The 19,421-nt window shown below is 46.1% G+C and overlaps 1 protein-coding gene across 1 annotated transcript in view; it reads left to right on the top strand.

Moving 5' to 3' along the window:
* Positions 1-19,421, top strand: part of RAB18 (RAB18, member RAS oncogene family) — a 156,870-nt gene that overhangs the window by 67,003 nt on the left and 70,446 nt on the right. Inside the window, exon 3 of the mRNA XM_069211317.1 lies at positions 4,318-4,379. Coding sequence (XP_069067418.1) covers positions 4,318-4,379 — 62 coding nt within the window. The remainder of the gene's footprint in view (positions 1-4,317; positions 4,380-19,421) is intronic.

Here is a 19,421-nt window from a genome sequence, read left to right as displayed (position 1 = left end):
GTCGAGCAGTAGGCTTATCAAAGGAGTAGTGTTAAGCATTTGTTGTACATACACACAGGCAATAAATGAGGAACACACACTCAGAGACAAATCCAGCCAATAGGTTTTGTTATAGAAAAATCTCTTTTCTTAGTTTATTTTAAGAACCACAGGTTCAAATTCTACATGTAATATCTCATTTGAAAGGTATTGCAGGTAAGTACTTTAGGAACTTTGAATCATTACATTAGCATTTATACTTTTTAAATAAAACACAAATAGCTGTTTTAAAAGTGGACACAGTGCAATTTTCACAGTTCCTGGGGGAGGTAAAGTAATGTTAGTTTTAACAGGTAAGTAAGTCACTTACAGGTTTCAGTTTTGGGTCCAAGGTAGCCCACCGTTGGGGGTTCAGAGCAACTCCAAAGTTATCACACCAGCAGCTCAGGGCCGGTCAGGTGCAAGGGTCAAAGAGGTGCCCAAACCACATAGGCTATAATGGAGAGAAGGGGGTGCCCCGGTTCCAGTCTGCCAGCAGGTAAGTACCCGTGTCTTTGGAGGGCAGACCAGGGGGGTTTTGTAGGGCACCGGGGGGGACACGAGTCAGCACAAAAAGTACACCCTCAGCAGCGCGGGGGCGGCCGGGTGCAGTGTGGGAACACGCGTCGGGTTTTCAATAGTTTCCTATGGGAGACCAAGGGGTCTCTTCAGCGATGCAGGCAAGGGGGGGCTCCTCGGGGTAGCCACCACCTGGGCAAGGGAGAGGGCCTCCTGGGGGGGTCACTCCTGCACAGGAGTTCCGTTCCTTCAGGTGCTGGGTGCTGGGGGCTGCGGGTGCAGGGTCTTTTCCAGCCGTCGGGAAATGGAGTTCAGGCAGTCGCGGTCAGGGGGAGCCTCGGGATTCCCTCTGCAGGCGTCGCTGTGGGGGCTCAGGGGGGACAACTTTGGTTACTCACAGTCTTGGAGTCGCCGGAGGGTCTTCCCTGAGGTGTTGGTTCTCCACCAGTCGAGTCGGGGTCGCCGGGTGCAGTGTTGCAAGTCTCACGCTTCTTGCGGGGAGTTGCAGGGGTCTTTAAATCTGCTCCTTGAAACAAAGTTGCAGTTCTTTTGGAGCAGTGCCGCTGTCCTTGGGAGTTTCTTGTCTTTCTTGAAGCAGGGCAGTCCTCGGAGAATTCAGAGGTCGCTGGTCCCTTGGAAAGCGTCGCTGGAGCAGGTTTCTTTGGAAGGCAGGAGACAGGCCGGTGAGTCTGGGGCCAAAGCAGTTGGTGTCTTCTGTTCTTCCTCTGCAGGGGTGTTTCAGCTCAGCAGTCCTCTTCTTGTAGTTTCAGGAATCTAAAGTTTTAGGTTCAGGGAAGCCCTTAAATACTAAATTTAAGGGCGGATTTAGGTCTGGGGGGTTAGTAGCCAATGGCTACTAGCCCTGAGGGTGAGTACACCCTCTTTGTGCCTCCTCCCAAGGGGATGGGGGCACATCCCTAATCCTATTGGGGGAATCCTCCATCTGCAAGATGGAGGATTTCTAAAAGTTAGTCACTTCAGCTCAGGACACCTTAGGGGCTGTCCTGACTGGCCAGTGACTCCTCCTTGTTGTTCTCATTATTTTCTCCGGCCTTGCCGCCAAAAGTGGGGGCCGTGGCCGGAGGGGGCGGGCAACTCCACTAGCTGGAGTGTCCTGCGGTGCTGGAACAAAGGGGTGAGCCTTTGAGGCTCACCGCCAGGTGTTACAGCTCCTGCCTGGGGGAGGTGTTAGCATCTCCACCCAGTGCAGGCTTTGTTACTGGCCTCAGAGTGACAAAGGCACTCTCCCCACGGGGCCAGCAACCTGTCTCTAGTGTGGCAGGCTGCTGGAACCAGTCAGCCTACACAGAAAGTTGGTTAAGGTTTCAGGGGGCACCTCTAAGGTGCCCTCTGGGGTGTGTTTCACAATAAAATGTACACTGGCATCAGTGTGCACTTATTGTGCTGAGAAGTTTGATACCAAACTTCCCAGTTTTCAGTGTAGCCATTATGGTGCTGTGGAGTTCGTGTTTGACAGACTCCCAGACCATATACTCTTATGGCTACCCTGCACTTACAATGTCTAAGGTTTGGCTTAGACACTGTAGGGGCACAGTGCTCATGCACTGGTGCCCTCACCTATGGTATAGTGCACCCTGCCTTAGGGCTGTAAGGCCTGCTAGAGGGGTGTCTTACCTATACTGCATAGGCAGTGAGAGGCTGGCATGGCACCCTGAGGGGAGTGCCATGTCGACTTACTCATTTTGTTCTCACTAGCACACACAAGCTGGTAGGCAGTGTGTCTGTGCTGAGTGAGGGGTCTCCAGGGTGGCATAAGACATGCTGCAGCCCTTAGAGACCTTCCCTGGCATCAGGGCCCTTGGTACCAGAGGTACCAGTTACAAGGGACTTACCTGGATGCCAGGGTGAGCCAATTGTGGATACAAAAGTACAGGTTAGGGAAAGAACACTGGTGCTGGGGCCTGGTTAGCAGGCCTCAGCACACTTTCAATTCAAAACATTGCATCAGCAAAGGCAAAAAGCCAGGGGGTAACCATGCCAAGGAGGCATTTCCTTACAATTGCTGTTTGTGATTTCCTAATTGTGAATTGCAAAGATTCGCAAATAGGAAACCGCATACACAATTCTTTGCGCATCTGGCCGTCTGTGTTTTGCTTGTTTCTCAGTTTTATTTTTCTTTCTGCCTTTCCTTTCTAGCCAGATATCCTGATTTTGTGCTTTCCCTGTTTTGGCTTCTGACCACGCATTCTCTGAGTTGGCAGTGAATTTCTGTTCTTTCCTTGTTCTGAATTCCTGTGTTTGTCCCATTTACAAGCAGGGTTGGGTACATCCTCGAGTTCCTTATTTTGAATCCTACTTCCAGTCGGCAATACTTGTTCCAGTGCCTCTTTGGAACAGCCTTGACCTTGATTCCTGTATTCCTGTTCCTGATTTCTAAAGCCCAGTTCTTCACACCCCTGCCTGGAACAAGGCCTGGTGGCCCGCTGCCCTCGGAAAACACCCCCACCCCCACCGACCACGCCTGCTACCTCAGCGTCATCTTAGACTCATCGCTCTCAATGAACCAACAGGTGAGTGCTGTCTCATCGGGTTGCTTCCACACCCTGCGCATGCTTTGAAAGATCTACAAATGGATCCCCACCAAAACCAGGACAGTCACCCAGGCCCTTGTCAGCAGCCTCCTCGACTATGGCAGTGCTCTCTACGGCAGAACCACTGCCGAGACCCGGAAAAGACTACAGTGTATCGAGAATGCCTCCGCCCGGCTCAGCAAAAACGCCCCATGACACAGTCAGACTTCCGCCCTCCTAAGAGACCTACACTGGCCGCCTATCGACAAGAGAATCCCCTTCAAGCTCCTGACCCCCACCTACAAGGCCCTACATGATGCCAGACCAGCCTACCTCAACCACAAACTCTCCTTCTACACTCCCGCCAGACAACTCCGCTCTGCCGACCAGGCCCTTGCCAAGGTCCCCTGCATCTGGAAAACCACAGCCGGAGTAAGATCCTTCTCCCACATCGCTGCCAAGACCTGGAACATCCTCCCTATCCACGTCAGGCATCCTCCCACCCTGTCTCAGTTCAGGACTTGGCTCTTCGACTAATCCTCATCCCCCCTCCCCCACTTTCCTCCCCCAGCTCCTTGAGATCCTCACGGGCGATTAGCTGCACTCTATGAATTCCTGATTGATTGGTTGTTCTTAATTTCTTGTTTTATTTTTCTCTTTGTCTGATTGCTGTCTTGTCTCTCCTGTATTCTGGGTATTCTTTCCTCCAGGTAAGGGAAAGACTTCTGTTGTTACAGCAGGCCCAAGTATGACTTCACTGCATGGCTTTCGTTAAAAGCAATCTGCTGGTATCTGTCCAAACGGATTTCCCTGAGCTACCAAGATACCTCTTGTTCACTTATTAGTACACTCCTTACATTGATCATACTTTGTTCTTGTCTATCTCTTGTACTGTATTGTTTAATGACCTCAGTAATACTTTGAGTAGCCTGGTATTACCTTACAGTGTCTTCTTGCTAAGTGTTACCCCTGCAATCACTCAGCCTTGTTTTCACTCCCTGACGTCTCAGCCTTTTAATCATAAATTATCTCTAGTCCCTATCCCTCAGTCATTGCCTCTTGATCTTGTTTTGCATTTACATTGTGGCCATCCACAGTCAAGTATGAGTTAAGTGACGAGGTATAGGTATGAAAAGGTAACATAACCAAGACATTCAGCTAGACTTTTCTACTAGGTTGTTTTTATATCAGTTTGCCGTTAAGTAACTGTAAGTGTGAGTAATATGCTAAGGAAGTCTGTCTTTTTCAGGTGTGGACTTTAAGGTGAAAACGATTTCAGTTGATGGTAACAGAGCTAAGCTTGCAATATGGGTAAGTTGTAGACCATTGTTTAAAAGCTGAATAAAGTAATTGCCTGCAGAAATTAATCCGTGGACCACAAAAGTTTAATCCAGATTTGCAGAACTAGCTGCTTTACTTTGCTTGTGCCTTTGGTGTGCAAAAGGTTTTGGGTTTTTATTCACTACTGGTCATCCTGTATATGGAACCACATGGAGATTCAGTTGAGGTTTTGGGCTTATCTGTGCACCAGTACACGGGTGACACCTTGTCAGGAGGTGATGATAGTTGGACTTCAGGGTGATGAGGCACTTCCACAAAGGTACTGAGCAGTAAATAGCTAACTCCATTTTCAGTTAAATATTTTTGTAAACATTCTGTCTTTTTCATTCTGATCTGTACTCTGGGTCAGTATCTCATCCTAATTGCAATGTGGCCACAGTTCTGGGAAGCTCTCCCTATTTTCTCTATTGGCTGCCATATTCAATACCTGCATTTGCCCTATTGTGTACTTTGGGATCCTAGCTGTGGAAGTCCACTGATCTTCTTGGCCTGATATCATCACACTCAGGCCAGCAGTTGTATTATTACACTATGCTTTGACTCAGTGCTGCTAGGTAACGGTCCCCTGGGTTGCCCTTCTAACACAGGGCATGCTGGACTATAATCGTAGCCTAACATCACATATACTCATAATTTTCATTTCAGATGGTTCATCCCCAGAGATGTAGAAATCTGCAACTGTGTGATTGATCCTTACCGTTTGAATGGAGGGCTCATTGTATGTCATCTGGCTGATTACTCGGAGTTCTCTCCAAGAGGATTCTGGAGTTGGTGCCCCAGATCTCTGCAGCAAGATAGCACAGATGAAACATTGATTTTAGAATTAGCCATGATGGAACATGACTGATTAAGAAGAGCAAGAGAAAACATCTGTTGCTCATGAGTGGCAAGGGGCTTGTGTATAACTTGCTGAGCCATGAATTGTAATCTGGACATCTGCATGTTCTGTGGGACACACTACTTGCTTTAAAGAGAGAGTTGGCCTCCTACCAATGAACTGTGTGCGCAGCAGCACTCTTTAGGGCCTTCTGAGTCTCCCCACTGACCACACACCGGATGTACCTAGTGTGTGACTTTCCTTTCCCTGTTAAATAGTAGTCTGACACAAGTTTGTGTGTGTACACACACACACACACACACACACACACACACACACATATATATATACAGTTATTAATCATGTAAGAAACTCAAGGTTCTGAACCAAACAGTACAAATTTTAGGACATCATATAGGAACAAATCAAATCTAAACACATTTTAATGTACAACTGAGGGTGTCCTGATTTCAGTATTATTCGAAGAAAATGTTTCATCTGCACTTCTCTCTCTTGGTCCTGGTTGAAGTTCAACAGTTCCTGTTGTGGGCACTGCATGAGGTGTCTTTTTACAGTTTCATTTGTGGCTTTTTTGGCTCCAGAGCAACTGCAGATTTTTTCTGGTTTGAAGTGGTGCTTCCACAGATCTGACTGCAGATTCATACTTGCAGTGCTGTATTCTTTATTTGGAGTAGTCACATTGTTTGGTCATATTTTGTGTTAAACTTAGAGGTGATGTCCAGGAGCACTCCATTTGGTCACCCTGTATTTTGATCACATTCATCTTTATCTTGCTTGTTTTCGGTGCATTTTATCATGAGGATTTCTGATGTCATTACTCTGTTAGATGTTCAACCTCTGTTTTTGTGTACTATAAGCCATTTTGTATTCGTCTTAGCTCCCATGAGGAGAATCTGACTTTCCTTGCGGATACATTGTAGCCTTGTATTGTTAGCTTGGCATGTTTTTAATTTCCTTGTAAGTGCTTGTTAGAAATAGGGTCTCTAGTTGGCAGTCGGTTTGCACCCTGTCCAGGCAGGATAAGGGAGATACCCGCTCAGATCACCCCTGCTCACCTCCTTGGTAGCTTGGCACGAGCAGTCAGGTTTATCTCAGAAGCATTGTGTAAACCATTTGCACAAAACACACAGTAACAAGTGAAAACACTACAGAAGGACACCACACCAGTTTTAGAAAAATAGCCAATATTTATCTGAGTAAAACAAGACCAAAACAATAAAAACCCAACATAAAGTGCTAAAGATATGAATTTTGACAGATGTATCTTAAAATACAGTTTCTTGAAGTCGATAGCTCCACCTAGGGCTATCACTGCTCCTTGAGCAACAAAACCAACAGTTTATGCCGGCCACGGCGTCACAGGCCAGCTATGGTGTAAGGTAGACGCGCAAACAGTACCTTGGATTTGTAGGGCGTCGTGATGCTCGCAATGAGCTCCAGAAGGCGGTGTTGTGGTGTTGGTTCCGGAGTCGGGCCCTTAAAGTCACGCACATCGGAGATCGATCTCCGGACTGATGAAATCAGGTGCACTGGCATGTATGGCGTCGGGGCTGTGGTGCGAAGCTGGACTTTGCGACGGCCGGTGCCCACAGGTCACAGTGCAGGTAGCAGCTCGGTGACTGCGTCCAGCGGCGTCAGTGAGGCCAAGGCTGCGGTGTGAAGCGGGGCGGTGCGACGTGCTGTGTCACCAGGTCACGGTGCAGGCAGCGTCATCATCGTTGCTGAAGCGCTGTCGTCAAAAGGCCCAAGCCAGCGGTGCGGTATGGGACGGTTCTTTGTGACCCTCACAAGTGGTGTCCACAGGCCATGGTGCAGGCAGGATGCCTGGTGACGACATGGGAGTTGATAATGCTGGCGTCGGTGGACCAGGTCCGCGGGATGGACAGTGCTTTGTGTACATCACCAGTGGTGTCCACAGGCGACGTTGCACGCAGCTGCACTGGTGTCTGCAGAAGCGGCGGGAATGCCCAAGCTTTGGTGTGAGCAGGCGATACCAGAGTGCGGGCCCACAGGAGTGCAAGCAGCAGCTCAGTGAAGTTGTCTGATGACTGCGTCTGTGAAACCAGGGTCAAGGTGCGAAGCAGGGCAGTGCAACTCCGTGCGGAGTCGGCAGGTCACGGTGCAGGCGAGTGGCGTCATTGGCGGTGTCTCCTCTTGAACAGCACAAAACACACAGTTACCAGGACTGCAGGTTGAGGAAACTGAAGTCTTTGGTGTCCCTGAAACTTCCAACAGGAGGCAAGCTCTAACCAAGTCCTTGGAGAATTTTCTCAAGCAGGACACACAGCAAAGTTCACCCTTTTCACTCCTTTCAGACAGAAGCAGCAACTGCAGGTCAGTCCAGCAAAGCAACACAGCAGAGGGACAGTACTCCTCCTCCAGCTCTTCAGCTCTTCTCTTTGGCAGAGGTTCCTCTTGATTCCAGAAAGATTCTAAAAGTCTGGGGTTTTGGGTCTTCTTTATATACCCGTTTCTGCCTTTGAAGTTGGCAAACTTCAAAGCAAAGTCTCAAGTGTTTGAGATCCTTCCTTGGCCAGGCCAGGCCCCAGACACACACCAGGGGGTTGGAGACTGCATTGTGTGAGGGCAGGCACAGTCCTTTCAGGTGTGAACTTCCACTCCTCCCTCCCCTCTACCTCAGATGGTTCATCAGGATATGCAGACTACTCCCCGCCCCCTTTGTGTCACTGTCTAGAGAGGTGCAAAACAGCCCAACTGCCAAACTGACCCAGACAGACAATCCATAAACAGGATAGTTTAAGCAAGAAAATGCCTACTTTCTAAAAGTGGCATTTTCTAACTGACAATTTAAAAAACAACTTAACTAAAAGATATATTTGTAAATTGTGAGTTCAGAGACCCTAAACTCCATATTTATATCTGCTCTCAAACGGAATTTGCGCTTTAAGGATATTTAAAGGCAGCCCCCATGTTAACCTATAAGAGAGATAGGCCTTGCACAGTGAAAACCGAATTTGGCAGTATTTCACTGTTAGGACATATAAAACACACTAGTATTTTTCCTACCTTAAACGTGCACTGCACCCTGTCCCTGGGGCTAGTGAAAGGGAAGGTTTAGGCCTGGCAAGTGGGTACACTTGCCAAGTCGAATTGGCAGTTTAAAACTGCACACACAGACACTGCAGTGGCAGGTCTGAGCCATGTTTACAGGGCTACTAATGTGGGTGGCACAACCAGTGCTGCAAGCCCACTAGTAGCATTTGATTTACAGGCCCTGGGCACCTCTAGTGCACTTTACTAGGGACTTACCAGTTAATAAGATATGCCACTCATGGATAAACCAATCAACAGTACAATTTACACAGAGAGCACATGCACCTTAGCAATGTTTTACCAGTGGTAAAGTGCCCAGAGTCCTAAAGCCAATACAAACTGGTAAAACAAATTAGGAGGAAGGAGGCAAAAAGACTGGGGATGACCCTGCAAAAAGGGCCAGTTGCAACAGCTCTTTAGCGCTCTGGAGTTACCCGGCTCCACACAATCTGGAAGGCATCTTTTTATGTGTTCATTTCTCACCCTTTTATTGTCTACTTTATTGTTACTTTTGCCAGTACCCATCCCTGGTGGGGAAGTCTTCCAGGAAGGAGCTGAGCGGCTGGGATCCAGTCTGTGTTCTTTTGGAAACCCCCTCACCCTACCTGTTTTTTGCGTTCATTATGCCATAGCCACGCCCCCATCAGAGGCAGGTTATTGAGTCATACGTGGTGCACGGATGCGCGCACTGGGTGCGCCGCTGATGCGCCGAAGGCAAGCCTATCTGCACCTGGATGCGGCCAGGGGCCAGGAACCCTGGTCGTTTTAGCTCAGCCCTTACACAGTAGTCTTCTTTGGAGTTATGGAAATTACCGTCTATCATTCCGAATGTTTATCACTATAGGCTGGACCTTGCCCATCCGACACCACACTGCAGTAAATGTGGGTTCATACCCTTGACCTCACTGGTGCCTGGCTTTGAAGTGAACACGATTTCTCAGTTCACGGGTGTGGCTCGTTTCTTTTTTCTTAATTGCCGATCATTAGTCAAGCATAAGCTTGAGATGAACGACTTTCTAACTAACCATTTGACAAATGCATTTTTCGTATTGGAATCATGGTTTGCAGAAAATTTGGCTCAGACATTCTTCAAGCTATCCTTCAAGGCTATGCGAAAGGTGGAATAGGCAATCTCAAACGGCAGGGGAAAATCTCTGTTATCTTTAAACAATCAGTCCTTTGCATGTTCATGGAGTTAACCATTACAGGGTGTGAGACAACATTTTTCTTTCTTGCTCTCTTGCTTTCTCAAGCAATTTCACCTCAGCTGGGATTTTGCTTTACGGCCCTCCGGGTCTGGCATCTAGCTTTATTGCATCATTAGTGGATGCATTGCCATCGGTCGCCTTGTGTTAGTCTAATTTTACTGTCATTTGGACACCTCAGCCTCCATTTTGATGATAGCACCTGTCCCGTGACAGCCACTTTGGTTGCAGATCTGGAAGGTCTTCAGCTTTTCCTATTGGTTTCATCCCTCATACATATGTTGGGACACAGTCTTGATCCCATTTTTTTCTAGCTTGACCAGCTTATCTGTTGATTCCCCTCTTCCACTCTTGTGATCTTATTATTTTGTCATACCCCATTCAGGCCCTTACTGCCAAACCCTTGCTGTATCCTGTCTCTGGTCAGCCAGTAAAGGCATGAAAGTTGGCACGGGTGACTTCGGCCAAACTCACTCAAGTTGTTGGCGCGGATCAAGCTATCCTAGAATGCTTTGTAGACACAGCTAACCGTCAAGCGGAAGGCAGGATATTTGATTACACCTTTAATAGATCAATTTATTAGAAGAACTAAGCCTTAAGCGGAATGGTTCAATGATGAACTGCTCGGTTTGAAAAAGTTGTAAACGCCTAGAGGGCATATGGTGCAGAAATTTTGATCTTACTAACAAGACCAACTGTCGGTTGGTGTAAAAGGCTTATTACAGTTGTATCAGGCTTATCTGTCGCGATTTTTACATCAACAAAATTGCGGTTGCTCAGAACTGGATTGAGTTTCATCTTTCACTCTGGCTTCAAAGGAGTGCTGTAATGCCTTTACACAGTTTTTCTTTTATAAAGTGGCATCCATCTATTCTTCTTTTCCTGAGGCTTTTAGGGATGCTCCATGTCTTAATTGTTGGTTGGAATCTTCTGCTGACAGTTCGAGGCTGTCACTTTTTAAACTTATTGATCTTGAGGAACTGTCTCTCTTGATGGCATCAGTTAAGCCTGGTTCCCTTTTCGACCTTGCTTCTCCCGCCATCTTAGAAAGAGGAGTGTAAGCTGTGTGCTCTGTGATCTACTCAATAACTACTTTGGGGTGGGTGAGGTTCCTCAGCTTTGGAAACACAATACAGTGGTCCCTTTAAAAAAAAAAAAAAAAAAAACTCTCCTTGATCCAATTGAGCCTGAAAATTACAGGCTTATTTCACTGCTCCATTTTTTTCTAAGGTTGCAGAGAAATATGTTAACCTGCAGCTTTCGATCTTTATGGAGGCAAAGGAGCTTCTCCACAGGACACAGTCAGGCTTTCATCCTCTTCACAGTACAGAGTCTGCATTATTGCTTGCCTCCGAGTCCATCTGCCGAACCCTTGACAGGGGTGACACTGCAGCACTGCTGATGCTGTACTTTAGTGTGGCCTTAAACACCGTTCCCTTCAACCTTCTGCTTGAACAGTTGTGAAGCTGCAGTGTTGGGTATAGGCCTTGCAGTGGTTCACTACTTTTCTGCAGAATCGCACCTTTCAGGTGTCACAAAAACCTTTCCACTTTGAGATCTTTCCACTCTAACTGAAGGTGCCTCAGGGCTTTTCCTTGTGCCCTACCCTATTTAATCTGTATATGCGCCCCATGGCTGATATCATTTAGTACCACAGTTTTCACATCATATTGTACGCCTATGACAATCAGCTCATCATTACCCTGTCACAGAATGTTAACAATACAGCTGCCTTACTGAGGACCTGTCTGTTGGCGGTTGCTCAGTGGGTGGATCTCAGTTGTCTTAAACTCGGTGCTGGGAAAACAGAGGTTCTTATCCTAGGCAAGCAGCCTTCGATTTGGTCGTGGGCCTGGTGGCCAGATTCACTCGGACCTTTATCTGCCCCAAAGCCTAAGGTCGAGAACCTAGGCATATGGGGCCAGATGTATCAAGAATGCCTTTTGCGGGTCAGAAGTAGCGATTTTTAAGAAATCGCTATTTCTGATTCGCAAAATGAACGTATCACATTTGCGATTCGGTAATAGCGATTTCTTAAAAATCGCAAATGCTATTACCGAATCGCAAATTGCGATACCGGCCCCATTCGCACCTATGGGCCTGTAGGCCCATATCTGCGAATTTTTTGCATTTCCAAACTGGCTATTTCTTAACGGGAAATCACAATTTTGGTGATGCAAAACCCCAGGGTGCTGTGGGCCTAAGGCCCCCTCTGCTGCACCCCAGAATAATTTTACACAACATGTAAGGTGCACACGTGCCAAAACATGTAAATTTTAAAAATGCATTTTAAATGCATTTTTAAAATTTGCACATGGTTACCACCAGGTTCAACCTGGTAGTAAATAGCGACTCCTAAATGCCCAATTCGCATTAAGGAATTGCTTCTTACATGTGCTTTAGAAATCGCAAATAAGGAATCCTTATTTGCGATTTCTTATTTAGAGAGTCGCAATTTGCGACTCTCTAAACAGGGTCGCCATTTTAAGGAATCACTATTTTAGCAATTCCTTAAAATTGCATTCAGAATGTCTTTCAAACATTCTGAAATGGCTTTTTTCATTCGCAAACGGGCATTCACACCGTTTGCGAATGCAAAAAGCTTTGATACATTTGGCCCATGGTTCAATGCAAAGCTCATCTTTGCTAGCCAGATTATGGCTTTGGCAGGCAAATGCTTTGGGATTTTACAAATTATTTTTAAAAATCCTCTACCTTTTCCCTGAAAATTCCAGGAGCACAGTAGTCTAGACACTAGAAATGTCTAGGCTGGACCACTGTAATGTCTTATACATGGGAGTCTTATAAGGCGATCTGCGGAGACTTCAGCGTATGCAGAATGCAGAAGCGCGTCTGTTGCTTAACTTTCCTAGTCAGGCTTCCATGGGATTGGCGTTTTCAAAGTTAAATTGGCTGCCTCTGAAAAAGAGGCGCTCCTTTAAGGCGTTGTACTATTGTTACAGAATTTTTAATAACAAAGGACCCCGCTACTTGCGCCTCTTCATTAAGTCCTGTTCTCCTGTAAGAAATCTTAGTTCTACAAGGGCCTTGTTGGCCTGTAACCCCACTGACAAGCAAGCTCGAATTGGGGCTGCTCTTTTGGCTTTTTAGCATCCAAGTTGTAAAACTCCCTCCATCTCCAACTAGGACATGCAAAAACTGAACTATAGTTCCAAAAAAACATACAAATCTGGCTCTTCGGGTCGACTTTGTGTTATGCATTAATCCTGCTGTATTTCTCTGAACTCTGGGAGCCAGACCTTAGCGCTGGGGCACTTTGGTAGAAGTAACTATGTGCTTTATATAATAAATTATTATTATTGTTGTCGTTGCTGATCTATTAGTTGAAACAGACCTCCCTACATTTGGTACAATCTGTTTTTATTTATGTTGTTGTGATGAAGGTGGTTTACCAAGCAACTCAACCAGCAAAGCTTACATCATCCCCTTTTAATAAGTTTACTTGTTCCTTGACTACAGTGACAAATAACTGAAGAGACCATTAACTATGGATGATCATTTCTGTAACCAAAACTTATTTATATATCTCTATGTTAGTGTTTTTTTAGTGTGTGAGAATGCTCGGGAGGTGAGCTGTGCTGGTGCCATTGTGTGAGTGGATCACAAAGCGTCACAGCACTGCCCCACTTGACCTGTGTGATGGGTGTATCCTCTCTCCACTGTGCTTGTTGGTGTTCTATTGGGCCTCTGACTGCTACTCCCTGTTGCTGAATTCCAGGGATCAACACAGACTTGTCTCGTCCTCCTTCTTCTTCTTCTTCTTCTACCCCCTCCCCCATTCCTGTTACATCGGCCATGTACGTAATGAGCAGGCACTTGTTCTTCACAAGGGGGTTGCTATTGGTCAACCACTGATTTCACAGCACGTGCTGGGACTCTCTGATTTTTGCAACAGGACAGCATGTGCTTCCTCATTTTGAGGTATGATGGCCACATAAGGACATACTGCTGATACGTGATGTGCTACAGGTGTGGTAACCAATTGACTATTTTTGACTGGCCAATTAACTGCTTGCTGAGTGGAGGTGTGCAGGTTGTGGGGACTGGAGAGGGAGTGCAAAGGAGAACGAAGGAGCACAAATATGGCTCGGGGAAGCGAAGGTGGGCTGGGTGGCTACAGAGTTTACCATCTCCTGTAGACTGGTGTCTGCTCTCTTTTTATTCCACCTTCACTCAGCTGCCTTCACAGTTTGGGGCAACTACCGGTAACTGTATACTTCAACCCTACACGTGCAGGAACCCACTGAAGTACTGATTAGAGAGAACTTTGATTCACACCAAGACCTGTTACTTATTCTGTCTTCAGTATAATGAAAATCAGCTCTCAAAAGACCCTTCAAAGAAGATAAAGGCATAAATCAGCAGACCTTTTTGTCCCCAGTTGCCCAAGAAGAATTGTGAACGATCTCCCTCCCTCCCTTACAGCTTTGCAGACTGCACCAATCGATCCAACTCTCCCAGGTTCTCAAGGATCTGGAATAGTGATTCATCCTGGTGATCCGATGTTGGATCTGGCAATGACAGCTAATACATTTACTGGAATAGGATCCGTTATCTCAAAAACCGCAGAACTAGTATTAAAACAAGTATCAACTAATGACAGTTTCAAGCTTGGATGGACCCCAAAAGTAAGTACAGACTCCATCCCCTCTCTGCCACAACAACAGTCGCAACCGGATCGAAATATCACTGAAGTATTAATGAAGGGAGAGGGGAGTTGCACCTTGTACAAACCATACTAGACCTACATACAGAATTTGTGATGATGCAAAATCACCGGACGGCTTCTCGAAATCAGACTCAGTTTATTGAGTACGTTCCCTCACATAAACCATCAGCTTCTGTACACCAACCTAATGTTAAACACCTTGAGTCGGACACAATTCACAGGGTTAATCCCTCATATGAACATCCCAAGACTGCACCACGTTATGTTGTTTGTTCAGTCAACAGTTCTCTCGCAAACTCTGTAGACAACTCTGAACTTATGGAGGAACTAAACAAACTGGATGGCCTAGACAACTCACTTACAACACACTTTCACTCGGAAGTTTCAGCTTCCAAACATATAATGTCCTGGATGTTTCACCTTGACCTGCGTCCAGGGAACCTGTTGTCAACCTGCATGCACGTCCCTTCTAGCTAGTTCTCCAAGCAATGGGTGCTGTAACATCAAATTTATCAAAAATAGCCTTCACGCTCGGAAATATATCTTTTGTTCTCATAGAACAAACAATGCTTTTTTAAAAGGCATCAAAAACGAACTTAAAAACATAGGAGACAACCAGAAATCTAATTTAAACAAACAAAAATGTCTGCACACCTTTGAACCACATTTTACAAACCTATCCTGATTGAGTGAACATCACCAATAAATCCGAACTTCCAAATGAGGTGGTTCTTCTCTCAGAGACTGCTTTAGTCACTAGTACACCAGAACTTAACAGATAAAGAAGGCCTAAATCAGAAGACGATGCAAAATTGCACGATAAAAGCAATGCTTTCATCACAATCAAACTACAAATTTCAGAGGGTATTACTCATGTCACGGAAACAATAGTGGTCGACCCTTTAATAAATAGTGGACCCAGAAGCATCCAGCCGACTAGTTCCTGCATCAAATTTCAACCATACATCAGCAAACATTGCTTAAAAAATGTATGAAGATTAAACAGAAATGCTCCACTCAGTAACCTGACAACTTTCCTAGGAAATCACCAAATTATCAGTCTGCAAGAAACCTGGAAACTTAAACCATTCAGCCTCAAACTTTCCCACACACACAAAATTCTTGCCAAGAAGAATATCATGCATTGCCCGAGTGGCAGACTAATAAGTATGTTACACTACAGCTATGCGTTAGAAGCCACTACTATTTCATCCAACTCCAGACGTATTCTGATAACTTTATTAGGAAGCAATAACCAAGGCCAAGTACTACTCCTCCCCCCCCCCCCATGTTAGTAGCAAATAAATCTAAACCCCATACTGTATTAGTCAAACTTGACTCAATCTTGGATTCCTTTCCAAAACCTATAGTCTTAATTACTGGGGATTTTAATGAGAATCTGCTTAGAACCTCTGTAGGAAAATGCCTAACTTTTTGCCTTTTGTTGATGCTAGTTGTGATTGAAAGTGTGCTGGGACCCTGCTACCCAGGCCCCAGCACCAGTGTTTGTTCCCTAAACTGTACCTTTGTCTCCACAATTGGCACAGCCCTGGCACACAGATAAGTCCCTTGTAAATGATACCCCTGGTACCAAGGGCCATGTGGCCAGGGAAGGTCTCTAAGGGCTGCAGCATGTATTATGCCACCCTGGGGACCCCTCACTCCCCAGCACATGCACACTGCCTCACAGCTTGTGTGCGCTGGTGGGGAGAAAAAGACTAAGTCGACATGGCACTCCCCTCAGAGTGCCATGCCCGCAACCCACTGCCTGTGACATAGGTAGGTCACCCCTCTAGCAGGCCTTACAGCCCTAAGGCAGGGTGCACTATACCACAGGTAAGGGGATTGTTTCATGAGCACTATGCCCCTACAGTGTCTAAGCCAATTCTTAGTCATTGTAAGTGCAGGGTAGCCATAAAGAGTATATGGTCTGGGAGTTTGTCAGACACGAAGTCCACAGTTCCATAATGGCTACACTGAATACTGGGGAGTTTGGTATCAAACATCTCTGCACAATATGTCCACACTGATGCCAGTGTGGGATTTATTGTGAAATGCACACAGAGGGCATCTTAGAGATGCCCCCTGTATACCAGCCCAACTACTAGTGCTAGGCTGACCAGTTTCTGCCAGCCTGCCACATCCAGAGTGGTTTCTGGCCACATGGGGTGAGTGCCTTTGTCACTCTGTGGCTAGAAATAAAGCCTGTACTGGGTGGAGGTGCTCTGCACCTCCCCCTGCAGGAACTGTAACACCTGGTGGTGAGCCTCAAAGGCGGAAAGCCTGGGGGAGATAATGAGAAAAACAAGGAGGAGTCACCCTCCAGTCAGGGCAGCCCCTAAGGTGTCCTGGGCTGAGGTGACCCCTGCCTTAGGAAACCCTCCATCTTGTTTTGGAGGATTCCCCCAATAGGATTAGGGATGTGCCCCACTCCCCACAGGGAGGAGGCACAAAGAGGGTGTAGCCACCCTCAAGGACAGTAGCCATTGGCTACTGCCCCCAGACCTAAAAACACCCCTAAATTGAGTATTTAGGGGCGGCCCTGAACTCAGGAAATCAGATTCCTGCAACCTGAAACAAGAAGAAGGACAGCTGACCTGAAATCCCCACAGAGACGATGGAGACGACAACTGACTTGGCCCCAGTCCTATCGGTCTGTCTCCAAACTCGCACAGCAACGCATCCGGCAGGACCAGCAACCTCAGAGGACTGACCTGCACCCAAAGGACCAACAAACTCACGTGGGCAGCGGCTCTGTCCAAAAAACAACCATCTTTAAAGGGACTCCAGCCTCACTCCGGAAGTGTGAGTCCCCAATACTCTGCACCCGACAGCCCCGGCTCATGTCCTGAAGAACCAACACAGCAGAGAGGACACCCAGGTGACTCCCACGACATGGACACCCTGAGATGACCTCCCTGCACCCCCACAGAGACGCCTGCAGAGATATCCAAAGGCTCCCACTGACTGCGACTGCCCAGTAACAAAGGAACCCGAGCCCTGGAAGAAGCACTGCACCCGCAGCCCCCAGGCCCGAGAGAAACCAACTACCGGTGCAGGAGTGAGCAGCAGGCGGCCCTCTTCCTTTCCCAGTTGGTGGCTGGCCCAAAAAGCCCCCCGGAGAAACCCGCGACTCTCCATTGATTCCTATCTGAATCCCGACACCTACTTCACATACTGCACCTGGCCACCCCTGTGCCGCTGAGGGTTTATTTTGTGTGCCTGTTTGTGATCCCCACCAGTGCTCTACAAAACCCCACTGGTATGCTCCCTGACGATGCAGTTACTTACCTGCTAGAAGACTGGAACCGGAGTGCCCCAAGTCTCCATAGGTGCCTATGTTATTTGGGCCCCACTTTGACTTCTGCACCTGACTGGAACTGTATTGCTGGTGCTGGGTGTTTGGGGTTGACTTGAACCCCCAACGGTGGGCTGCCTATGCCCCGGAGACTGAACTTGTAAGTGCTTTACTTACCTGCTAAACTAACCAATACTTACTTCCCCCAGGAACTGTTGATTTTTGCACTGTGTCCACTTTTAAAATAGCTTATTGCCATTTTTCCCAAAACTGTGTACATTACTGTTTTAATTCAAAGTTCCATATTTATCTATGCCAAGTACCTTACAGTTATGTACTTAACTGAATTTTGAATCTTGTGACTCTAAAGTAAATTAAGAAAGTAATATTTTTCTATATAAAAAACTGTTGGCCTGGAGTTAAGTCTTTGTGTGTGTGTGTTCTCATTTATTGCCTGTGTGTGTACAAGTGTGTAACACTACCCTCTGATAAGCCTACTGCTCGACCACACTACCACAAAATAGAGCATTAGTATTATCTCATTTTGCCTCTTGGACTCTGTGCACACTATCTCTCACTTTGAGATAGTGTATACAGAGCCAACTTCCTACAACCTCACATTGGGGAGCTTTGCAGATCATTCTTATTACATTCCATTACCTATCTTTGTTGACTGTTCAAGCGATAAACAACTAAAGAACAACTGCATGTCCAAATTACCTATGACAATGCTCCCTCTAATAGTTTTTTTTTCCTTGTGCGTTAATAGAATGTTTGTGAGGCCAATTTCATCATATTGCCGAACCCTGAGTTGCAGCGAATGAGGGAGGTATTTCTTCAGCTGCAGCAAAAGGGAAAGCGTAAAAGGGGGGGCATCAAGATTTTTTCAAACTTCCAGAAGCACAAATGAATTTATCCTGTCTTGCCTCTAATAGATTGTACAATCTGAAACCTTATTTAGGAAAAGACGTTTGCAGTCGATTCTTACCTTCACCGTAGCTGCCTTCTGAGATGATATGCCGACATTTCTGGATATAAAATAGGTCTTGATTACCACATAAAGATTGCTACCTAAATGCTTGAGACACTTTTTTTAGGGGCAATGTCTCACAAGTTTGCAAGAAGATTTTACATGGTGAAATTAACAATGATGTGTCTTTTAAATATTTGATTTTAACTAAGTTTTAAGTAAATGGAATTGTAAGCAGACGTTCAGTACTCTTAAATTACTAGATCAAAGTTTATATCATTAATTGAAGGAAACACCTCAAAGCGGCCCAGGATGTTTCCTGTGTTGTATATTTGTTGTAAAAGGAAAGCGATTTCCACAGTAGCAAGAAAATGGTCAAAGAAGCAACTGCTGAATTATTCCTCATAGAACACGAGAACAGCAGAATCCGTTATGCAGCTCGAGCCCTATCTCTGTTGATGTATAGGAAACATTGTCAGCTTGCAGCACAAATACCCTTACTGCGCTGTTCTGTCATGCTGACACCGGTCCACGGAGCTGTTGCTTATATGTACGAATAACAAGCCCTGCTACCATATTACATCCCTGTGAAAAACTGAAATGTAAGAGGTGTGAGCAGAGCAAGAAAAACAGCCCCTTTGGCACCACATTTACGATTCTTTGCCCAACCTGATTCACAACGAAAGTCGGGAATTTACTTCCGTAGTGCACCTGACCTTTTTTGAGAGCTTAAAGAATTCCATTCTCCTGTAATGCTACAGAAGTCAGAAGTACATATAATCTCACTAGTTAAATGCATTTAGTGCTGGCCCCTACAACGTCTAGCTGATAGATTTGACACCACGCTATTAAAGATGTCCACAAAGTAGTATCTAGAATTAAAAATGATCTTTTACAGTGCCTCAAGTGAAACCACATCCTAGCTCTTGTGTTTTTTATCTCTGTGATTTTGGACAG

The sequence above is a fragment of the Pleurodeles waltl genome, chromosome 10 (genome assembly GCF_031143425.1).
Source record: "Pleurodeles waltl isolate 20211129_DDA chromosome 10, aPleWal1.hap1.20221129, whole genome shotgun sequence".
NCBI lineage: Eukaryota > Metazoa > Chordata > Amphibia > Caudata > Salamandridae > Pleurodeles > Pleurodeles waltl.
The sequence above is the reverse complement of the archived record's forward strand: the minus strand, read 5'-3'. Positions and strand labels throughout refer to the sequence as shown.